Genomic DNA, 11,653 nt, shown 5'->3' on the forward strand with positions numbered 1-11,653 from the left:
TTTCAAGTTTCAACAATGACCAACCACCGCCAAGCTGCTGTGGCAGGCTGGCAGCCACATAAGCGGTTACTTTTCCAGATTGACTTTCACACCTTGCCTCTTAATTTTCTTTTGACTCTATAATTTCTACTAGAACATTCTAGAATACCAAAATGTTCAAAGTTCAAACTGTTTAATCTCCCTTTTTTCCTTCTCAAGTTAGAATTCTTACGGTTGACAATTTTATCTTTAAAATTAATTTAGTTAATTATTTTTAAAAATAAAAACTAATTTACTTTTCTATCCCTTTTTTTTTCTTTTTAAGATAAATAATAAAGTGCAATTATTAATTTTTTTAATAATAAAAAATTCAATAAATATCCAAAAAGATTATTAATTTTTGAAGGTAAAATTAAAAATGGAAGAAAAAAATTATCCTTTCAATTAAAATTTAATTTCTTATTTATTAATTGATTTATAAAGATATAAAAAAATAAATAGAAAAATTAAAATATTTTAATTGATTTCTAAAATAAAATTTAAAATTAATTGAATATTATTATGAAAATAATATCATATTTATAGTAAATTTTAACTTTTTATGGTAAATATATAATTTAAAATTATATATATTTTTTGAGAAAATAATTGCTGTGTCGTATTTTCCAAGTGGATATAAAATATTTGATAAAAACTATGTTTATGGGTCTAGAAAATGTAATCTCATTTTTTTTAAAGTATTTATTTCTTAATTATAAATGATAATTTTTTTTTCAAATTACATTGTTTTACCATTTATAGCTAAGAAATAAAAACTTTTAGTATATAAATAACTACTATTATTGAATAATAATTAAAAGAAAACTCTTGATTTTGAATTTCGAAAAAAAAATTAATTTAGGAAAATTTTTGGCTGCTCTCAACACTTCTACTTTGATAAAAGGAGTTTGTGTAAAATTTGAAATAAGGAATTTTTTTCCCATTCAACGTGGGATAGTTTAAAAGAATTTGATCGTAGTTTTGATTTCAAAAAGAAAAATTAAGGAAAATGTTTCTTTAAGAGACAAGATAATATATATATATATATATATATATATATATATATATATATATATATATATATATATATATATTTAAAAAACGAAAAAAATTATAGTTTTTTTAAGAGACGATTTTGGTGGCTTGAATCTTTGTAAGAGACGTTATAGAAAACTAAAAATGTTTTGTCAAAGAAAAATATGTTTTCTTACATGATAATTTCTTCTTGTTTTTTTGTTTTCCTAAAACTAGAATAATCTTACAATTTTTTTTATAAGTATTGTATATCATCAATTTTTTTTAAGCTATGGTACATGTATAAAAAAACTCTACCTTCATATATTTATACTCTCATGCAATGACAAACACTTCACCATGTACTTCCAAAAATAGAGATTGCTAGTTTAGTAGGTATCAAATTGATACTTTTAATGATAGAGACACCTTAGAATTTTCCTCTAAAGAATAAACCAAATGCAAAACAATAAAGAAGAATAGAGAAAATATATAATACTCTTAGAAATATATAAGGAGATAACAGAATGAGAGAGAATAGGGAGAATTTTTTGCTCGAATGATGAATTTTCTTTTCATTCCAAGAGTTTTTTTATGGGCAAACAAAAGTCCATCATTAATTGAAACTTCATTTATGGTCTCATTAAAAATGAGATAACATCAATTTTACAACTCTTTTGGAGTTTATGTGTATAAAAGAATTTTCTGAAATGTATTTAGTTTTATTTCTTTTAATATAATCTCATTTTATTTGTGCAATGTATGTGACATTATCTTTATATAATATTATTAGGTTAACTTTGATAGAGGAGAGTTCACATGATTCTTGAATATGCTGGATCATAAATTTTAATTATATACATTCACGACTTGTTTTGTGAATTGCAAATATTTTTAAATGATTTGACAATGTGACCCATTGTTTGTTTGACAAATCTCCATGAAATAGAGTACCATTATAATTAAACACATATCTTGTTTGTAACCTAACTTTATGTAGACCTTAAAGATATCTTGCATTTACATATCCAGATAGTTATAGTTTTAATTCTCTTTAGTAAAATAAACTCATATCAATAGTTCCATGAAGATAACATAATATATATTTGATATCATTCCAACTTTAGGTTAGAAAGGAACAATATATTACTAATAAATTTATATATATATATATATAAAATGTCTAGACGTGTACAATTAAAAAATAAATAAGTACACGAATAACACTAAGATATGGTACTTTAGGTTCAAATAACTGTTCATTTTTTTCCCTTTTGCGATGATGAAAATAAGTCATTTTTTACTTTCAATGATCAGACAACCATTTTTAAAGGATGTGCTTTATCCATATGAAAAAACTTCAATTTTTTTTTTTTAATGTATATTGATTGACATATTAAAACTCTATTTGAAAAATGCTTGACTTGTAGGTTGAAACAAAATTTTGTTTTTCCAAGATCTAATAGTATGTTTCCTCATAGTCAATTCTCGGTCTTTATGAGAAAACTTGTGCTATTAATCACATTTTATGTCTTATGATCTCATTATGGTCATTACGCTTTCATCCAAATGCCCATTTGTACTTAATAAGTTTTACGTCTTCAGATGTTTGAACTATAGGTCAAAAAACTTGTCGTTTTGTTTATGAGTTTAACATTGTTTGCATATCTTATTTCCATTTTGATCAATTATTTTTGTATCAGCATTCTTCCACACTTTGTGGTTCTAGATTTTCATCATTTCTTATGATGTCAAAGGTCACTTGGAAAACAATAATATTATTGATAACAATATTATTTTGATCTCATTTTTCTCTTATGTGTATGTAACTTATTGAGATTTCAAAATTTTTAAGTACTTATGTCTCTTTAAGGGGCTACTTGTTCAATTCGTACCTCTTTAGAGGCTTTTTTTATATTCAATGTCTTTTTAGAAACTGTGTGCTTTATTTGCACCTCTTCGGGGGTTACAGGTTCATTAATTTTAAATTGATCCATCATATTTATAGCCTTTTTCAAAGTGTCGATTTTCCTTGTTTTCTTTTTTTTTTTCCATGGAATTACATCATTTCAGCTGATAAGTCCACATTTTAAGCGTATCTTAGATTCATTAGTTAAGTGTACTACATGGACATCAATTCATGCTAGAGTAATTGCAATTGAAATATGTGACTTTATCACTTTCTTTGTATTAATGAATGCATTTGGTAATTGGTTTAGAAGATTTTATAAATGAATGATCTTTGAACTTCTAATTCATATTAATTTGTATGGGGATCAAGATGAGACAAAGTAGATGTGTTTCAAGTAATTTATCATCGTTATTCTGAAATTGATTTTTCTCCTCATAATAAAAGGAAAACACTCTCATTAAAATAACAATTCATAAAGCAAACTGTAAAAACATCTTTTATCAAGGATTCAAGATATCTTACGATAAATGAAAAATCAAACCAACATAATCCCAAGTCTTCGTTGAGGACCCATTTTAATGTGTGATATAGGTGCAATTGGTACATGTATTGCACAACCAAAGATTCATAAGTGAGAAACATTTTATTGTTTTCCAAGTACGAGTTGTGAATGGGAGAGTATTCATGGTAATCTATAGGTCGAATACATATTAAAACTACAAGATACAAATAGCATGTCCCCAAGCAGTAGTAAGTAATTTGATTTTCATTAGTAACGACTGAGCTATTAAATGGAGACGTTTGGTGAGGGATTCTGTTAAACCATTTTAGGTATGAGTATAAGCAATATGATGGTCAATATCAATCTCAACTAACATGTAATAGTCAATAAATATTTGAGAAGTAAATTCATCAGTATTATCAAGACATATTATCTTGATTGGATAATTTGAGAATTATGTTCTTAATCTAATTATTTATACAAAGAGCCTAACAAAGGCAACATTATGTATAGAAAAAGGATAAACAAGTGACCACCTAATTCTACAACAAATATAATGATTTGCAACAAACGTTTTTATGGCAAAAAAGTTGGATTTTTGTGGTAAATATGTTTTTGGAAAAAAAAAATTTGTCGCAAGATTGTTGCAATAACTCCATCACTAAATTTTTTTTCTGATGAATAAAAAATTTATTATTAAAAGTTACTTTTAATAACAAATAATATTTGTGGTAAAAAATAAACTATTTAGAACAAGAAAATACCTCAATCTTCATTAATAGTTATTTAATTTATGGTCTCATTAAATGTAATAAATGAAGTTAAGATAAATAGAACGTTAAAGGTAATAATCAGGGCAAATGAAAGAGGGGAAGGGAAGAGGTGGTGGTGGTCATCCACAATCATATTGAATGTATTTATAACAATAATAAAAATAAAGATGGGTAATTTTTTTGATTCAGTATAAACTTTTATTGAGTAGAAAAATTGGAAGCCTTTTCCCTTTCAAAATCCAACCATCTACTATTCAAAAACCTATTGATGGGATTAGTTATTTCTATTCTAATTAATGATAATTTATTTTTTTGTTGTTACAAATATTTTAAAATAAACATGAATTAAGCAATAAAAAAAATATTAAAATTTTATTTCTTTTCTATTTGAAATTGAAAATAGCTTACAAAAAACAAAAATTGAGATTGATATATATTTTTTCTTAGTTTAAAGCTAATTATATTTTAATGTCACACTTTAGGACTACTATGGCATCGATACCAAATAATGCATAAAAAGGGGAATACAAATATAAATGATAAATTGTAATATAATATTTTAATATAAATTTTATAGAGAAAGTAAAACTTTTAAAAATTATATTAAAATATTTTAAAATTTGAGCTATTAGCATATTTTTTAATTTATATTATATTATTGATTATTTTTCTTGATTTATTGTACATATTAAAACCTCTAAATAATGACTAAATAAGTTTGATGATCTTTTGCTTATTTATTATGTAAAGTGGGAAGAAAAATAAAATATAATTAGAATTATTTTAAAATGTATCTATTTCCAAATTCTCCATTTTTTTGTATAAAAATTTGAAAGCAAGAAAGATAAGTCTGAAGAAATAACCAAGAAATTTTTCAAATTTTTTTATTTTTTCTATTTTGACATTCAAACAGTCTAAAATTTTCAATAGTAAGAGTGTATTTGGTTGTGTTTTTACTTAAAATGTTTTCTCTAAAAGTATTTTTAAGATAATTGCTTATAAGTGCTTCTTTAAAAAACATTATAAGTGATTTTCCAATATTGTAAGTAATTTTTTAGATTTTTAAAAGTATTTCTTAAATTTTTTCAAATATTTAATTTTTTATTTTTTTTTATTTTTTTTAAAAACACTTTTTAGACCAAAAACATTTTCTAAAATCACTGTCATACCAACCTGAGCATTTGAGATAATATTCTGTTTTTGGTTAAATCCATATTTGTTAAAAGGGTAACATTCATATAATAGAAATTTTATTAAACATAAAGAATTCCTTGTTTTAATTAAAATATAATTTCTATTATAAGCAATATTTTCCTAATTTTCTATTGTAAGAATTCCTTTTTTTTGTTTTCTCTATCTATATTTTTTTCTTCATAGTTCTTGGTAGCCCGCTTTTTTTTTTTTTTTTGGTGAAATTGGAATGGAAATTGATATAAAATTGTCATTGAGACTTCGAATTTTAGATAAAGTTCAAAATTTTTAACTTCATGTATTAGATTTCAAACTAAGAGTTTGATTGACCATATTTTTTTAAATTACTTTTTTTAAGTTAAAGAATAAAAAATAGTTTTTAAAAATAAGTTTAAGAAAATATGGTTAAATGAATCTATATTTTCCTTTTATTTTTAAAAATTAATAAAAACAACTCTTACTTATTCTCTAAAAAAATGTTCTTTATTTGACTTTATTTTTAAAAATTATTTTAAAGAATAATGACTAAACAATGTTACAAAATTTTAAAAGCAGTTTTCTATTTTTAAAAACAAAAACTTATTTTTAAATCATACGATCAAACAAGCTTTAAGAAACTAAAAAAAAAAAGGGAAGGGTAAATGATACTAAAATGTCTATTTTAAAATAATTAATATTTACTTTGATTTGGAAATTTTTTTATTTTATTTTTAAATGGGGTTTATTTGTAGTTGGTGAGTATGTCGGTCTAACATATTGAAGGTCTCCAGTGTTGACAACAAAGTCGATGCATGCATATTCTAAAGTACAAAATTTATATATATATATATATATATATATATCTATGTATTTACAATAAAGTTGATTTAAAATGAATTCACCAAACCCTAGAAATAATTAATCAATGCCAAATTGACAAGTTAATTAGAATAGTATTTGGTTGTAATGACAATTTAAATTTTGATAATGGAAGGTTGACAAATGAGAAAAAAATAAACATTTTATTGAAGGAGCATGGAGGATTACATCACATTCCAAGCCTTCAAATTAGAAGGAGTGGTGTCCAACTCTAATATTAATAATTATTTCATGTTCCTCTTGACTCAAGGAGGAGGATTTTTATAATAGCAGCATGCATCTTGACATCATATTAACTTTTTTTTTTTTTTTTTGCCATAAGGTGGGAGAAGTATAGAATTATTGACTTAATTACTTAAATTTACTTAACAATTTAATTGAAGTCATTAAGTAGGTAGTGTTTGTTTTTTACTTAATTTTAAGAGTGTGTTTGAGTGATTGTGAAAAGAGTTTTTAACATTTTTAACACTTAAATGATAAAAAATTTTAAATATTAAAAATATTAAAAACGTTTCTTATAATCACTATCAAACGAGTTCTAAATAGAATTTAAAACTAAATAATACTTAATAGTATTAAGTATTAGATTATTTATTTTTTAATATTTTATTTTTATTAAATATTAAAAAGTAAAAAAGAAAACTATTTTTTTTATTTAAAAAAATCAATTATTTTAACTTTTTTTAGCAAAAAAAAATATGATAAGTCATGAAAAAATAGAAAAACAAATAATTTAAAATCTAAAAGCAAATTACTTTAAAAAAAAATAAAAAACAAAACAAACAAATAAACACCCAATTAAATATGTTTGGTGAAATAACTTAATGATACAATTTAAAGTCAAAAATAATTTTAAGCAATAAGTAAAAATAATTAATTTATTTTTAAATTTATATATTCATTTTACCTTTTTACTCTCATTGATCCTAATTGTTTTCATGATCTTCTTTATTACTTCATGACCTTCGTTATTACTTGACTTTTTTGCCCTTAGTTATAATTTATAAAAATAAATATGTCAATATGATAATTTAGAATAAGTTTTAAGTTAATTTTATCAAACAATCTTAATAGTTAAAATTAAAATTAAATAATAAATTTTAAGTCAACAATTTAAATATAATTTAACTTAAAATCAATTTAATTAATTAAATAACAAGTAATAAGTTTTACCGTACACCTTTGATTTCAAATTTGTATTTCTTTTGCTTTAATATTGTTATTATATTCCACGTATAAAATAAAGAAAAATAAAAAGGGAGAAATTTCAAATTTGTTGGGGCCATCTTCTAGATTATGTCATTATATGGTTAGTCGGTCTATTTTTATGACCAATTTTTCTCTTCTAGAAAACACGTAAGTGATCAAATATCCACCAAAGTGGGACGAATTTACAAGGTAATGGAATAGAAAATAACAAACCCATTTAAGAGTAAACAATTTGGGACTTTGATAGGTATGCTTGTTGTTCTTTTTTTTTTCCTTTCTTTTTTTTTTTTTGAAAAAAAAATTAATCATGTACTATATTAAGAAAATACTGTAAAAAAAATACACCCCCACCTTATTTATTTAATTTTTTTTAATGTTAGTGTTAATCAATTATTTGGAAAAGCCCTTATCATAAATATGTGAAAGAAAAAAATGCTGGACACTATAAAATATTTTCATTACTTTCAAAAAATAGTTTTTAAATTTGATAACTTTGAATGTTTTCTAAAACAAAAATAAGTTTGAGAATTTGTGTTGTCAATTTGTTTTTTTATGCTTTAAAAAATTATTAAATGTGTTTTCATGTCCCAAAAAGACATTTATTTATTTTTTCCCAAATGTATATTTTTATTCTATTTTTTTTATCTTTTTATTTTTATATAGTAAATTTTATTTATGGATGTCTACAACAAAATTATCCTTTGCCAATTAGAATTCCTTTTAAATTTTTAATAAAATTAATTAATTAATTAATTAATTATTATTTTATTCTATATTGGTAACTAATAATTTACTTTCATAAATTATTGTTTTTTCCTTAAGAAAACTTGCAACGTCATATAAGTATATAGCAAAGTTACATAATTTAAGATTAAATAGTACTCAGTATTATTAAGTATTAATTTTTTTAATAAAAAAATAACCAATAAATTCAACTTAATTACTATGATTTACTTTTAGTATTTAAAAAAAGTTATTCAGAATTAACAAAGGCGGGTCCTATTTGGTTACAAAAATGAAACAATTTTTTCCAAAGCATTTTCATTTTCAAAAATATTTTCTTTGACTTTGACACCAAAATCTAACAAATTTAATAATAATCAGTTCCATTTCCATTTTGGCAATCCCTCCTTATGATATATTTTTTTCCTTTCTTTTTCTGAAGAAACTCAATTCAAATTTGATGTTTCCACTTTCCAGATAGAATATTCCCAAAAAAAATATGCCGATCCCACAACGACAAATGATGTTTTTCTTAGAGCCCATAGACTTTCCCGGATGGAAAGTGAAATCCAAACTGTGATTCATGCTGATTTCGACCATAATCTGCGGCTCTAAACCCACTTTCTTTTTCTCCAAGAAACCGCTTACGTGATCACCACACACAGGTTCCCCCCTTTTCTTCTTTAAATACCACCTTGTTTGCCTCTTCTTCATCATATTCTTCAATATTTCTCTTCACAACTGTTTTGCTTTCTTCAATTGCTATCATGGGTACTCCTCGTTTTTATCTTTTCTTCTTTTTTTTTTTTTTTGGTTTTTGATTTGGGTTTGTTTTAGTCTTTTTACTGATAGTGATGGTTTGGGGTGTTTGTAGGCTCTGACAAGAAGATCAAGATTGGAATCAATGGTACCCATTTGATGTTTCTGTTGTTTTTGTTTTTGCTTTTGTGTTTTTGTTGTCTGCAAGTCTGAAAAGAGTTGGGGGATATCAGGGTTCGGAAGGATTGGACGTTTGGTTGCTAGAGTTGCTCTGCAGAGCAATGATGTGGAACTGGTGGCTGTAAATGATCCATTCATCACTACTGATTACATGGTATGGTGATCATTATATATTTCTGTATCTGGGATTTTGTTTTTATTGACGATGGTGAAGTGGGTGACAAGTTGTTTTTGGTTTGTGATTGGGAAATGCAGACTTACATGTTCAAGTATGACAGTGTTCATGGCCACTGGAAGCATCATGATGTTAAGGTTAAGGATTCCAAGACACTTCTCTTTGGTGAGAAGTCTGTCACAGTTTTTGGTGTCAGGTGGGGTTTGAATTTTCTTGAATTGTATGGCTGTTTGATTGGAGAAGAAGTGGGAGATTTGAGTTTGGGATTCAATGTGCTACTTTTTTTGGTTGATTTTCAGGAACCCAGAAGAGATCCCATGGGCTGAGACCGGTGCTGACTATGTTGTGGAATCTACTGGAGTGTTCACTGACAAGGACAAGGCCGCTGCCCACTTGAAGGTCTGGTTTCCAATTATCTCATTTTCTGATTGTGGCTTTATGAAATTGATAATGATGTTGATTTTGGTTTGCAATTTATAGTGCTCTATAACTGGTGATTTACAAAGGCTCTTATGGTTAAGAACATTTTAAGAAACAAATGGGTTTGGTGCCTTTGAATTAGAACTTCATTTCAGATCCAATTTTCCCCCCCACGACCAACTCTTTTTCTGTATTGGTTTGATTTATAGCTTCTTTGTGATGATTGTTTAGTTCATTTTAATGGTCTATGTGGGCTGATTTGGGATTTTTTGGTGAGCAGGGTGGTGCAAAGAAGGTAATCATCTCTGCCCCCAGCAAAGATGCTCCCATGTTTGTTATGGGTGTCAATGAGAAGGAATACAAGCCCGATATCGACATTGTTTCCAATGCTAGCTGCACTACCAACTGTCTTGCTCCTCTGGCTAAGGTTGCTTCGATACCCATTGTATTTTGATCTAAGTTTTATTGCAACTTGTTTGTTGTTCATTGCCTTAGATTTTCTATGTGAAATTTTACAGGTTATTAATGACAGATTTGGCATTGTTGAGGGTCTTATGACCACTGTTCACGCCATCACTGGTAGAGTATTGAACTTCTCTTTTAAGTTTTATCTGTATTCAGAGAAATGAATTGAAAATTGATTGTTGGTTTCCTCCCTTATGATTTGTAATTCAGCCACACAGAAGACCGTTGATGGGCCATCAAGCAAGGACTGGAGAGGTGGAAGAGCTGCTTCCTTCAACATCATCCCCAGCAGCACTGGTGCTGCCAAGGTACTTAGCTTAGTTATCGAGCAGAGGTCTATGATTTCCATTAGATCTTCCTTGTATTGGGTCTCAATGATTTTGATGGTTTGCACATCAAATCATCCAAAGTCCAATCCATTTTTTGTGATCATATAGGCTGTTGGAAAGGTGCTGCCTGCACTGAATGGGAAGTTAACCGGCATGTCTTTCCGAGTTCCTACTGTGGATGTTTCAGTCGTGGACCTTACTGTTAGGCTTGAGAAATCGGCCACCTATGACGAGGTCAAAGCCGCTATCAAGTAAGTGGCTGGAGCGTTGCATTGCTGAGTGATAACCCTAATGCCCATCCTTTGATTTGATCCGATTTTTGATCCATTACTCAGGGAGGAGTCTGAAGGCAAACTCAAGGGAATCCTGGGGTACACTGAAGATGATGTGGTGTCCACAGACTTCATTGGTGACAGCAGGTGAAAGATTGTTGATCCTCTTTGTTTTAACTTTTAAGCTGTTTCTAACAGGCCATAGACTTTATACATATGGCATAGCTGATGGTTTTGTGTATGCAGATCAAGCATCTTTGATGCCAAGGCTGGAATTGCCCTGAATGCCAATTTTTTGAAACTCGTCTCGTGGTATGACAACGAATGGGGTTACAGGTAAATTTCAGCCCTCTTGATTAATCAAGCTACATAAACCCGAGATTATCATTCGATACATTGATAGATTTGAGGCCTCTGCAGCCTTAGAGTAGAGAGGACATGAATCACATTTGGCATTGCCCTTTAATTAATCCCTCTAAGCTTTGATGATTGATTGCTGAAATCCTTTTTCTCGTATGTTTTACTTTGCAGTTCACGGGTAATCGACTTGATCCGCCACATGGCTTCTGTTTAAGCTAAAGCTTGATGCTAAACAAACACAAAGCTTGATCCTCATTTTGTCTAATGTAGTGTTAGGTCTAGGTTTTTTGTTTGGGTGTGTATGAGGCTTTGTGTTAATCTGTAATAAACAAGAGACCTGTTATGGGGGCGCCTTTTGTTTTGGGATGTTCTGTTCTGGGATCTTGAAGAGATTTTCCTTCCATCTATGTTTTCAGGGATTTGGCAAATTGGTACAACAATTTGCATGTATTTCTATATGCATTATACAAAATCTCAGTTTTTTTCCCTTTTA

At 27.1% G+C, this 11,653-nt stretch overlaps 1 protein-coding gene across 1 annotated transcript; it reads left to right on the forward strand.

Annotated features, from left to right (window-relative positions):
* The first annotated feature begins 8,762 nt into the window (after positions 1–8,762).
* On the forward strand, positions 8,763–11,653 carry LOC100264789 (glyceraldehyde-3-phosphate dehydrogenase, cytosolic). The gene is made up of 12 exons (XM_002270378.5): positions 8,763–8,971; positions 9,075–9,107; positions 9,193–9,293; positions 9,395–9,510; positions 9,614–9,713; positions 10,015–10,161; positions 10,253–10,313; positions 10,410–10,507; positions 10,637–10,779; positions 10,864–10,947; positions 11,047–11,136; positions 11,332–11,653. The coding sequence occupies exons 1-12, from the start codon at positions 8,968–8,970 to the stop codon at positions 11,372–11,374; spliced, it is 1,020 nt and encodes a 339-aa protein (XP_002270414.1). The 5' UTR covers positions 8,763–8,967; the 3' UTR covers positions 11,375–11,653.

The sequence above is a fragment of the Vitis vinifera genome, chromosome 1 (assembly GCF_030704535.1).
Source record: "Vitis vinifera cultivar Pinot Noir 40024 chromosome 1, ASM3070453v1".
Classification (NCBI taxonomy): Eukaryota; Viridiplantae; Streptophyta; class Magnoliopsida; order Vitales; family Vitaceae; genus Vitis; species Vitis vinifera.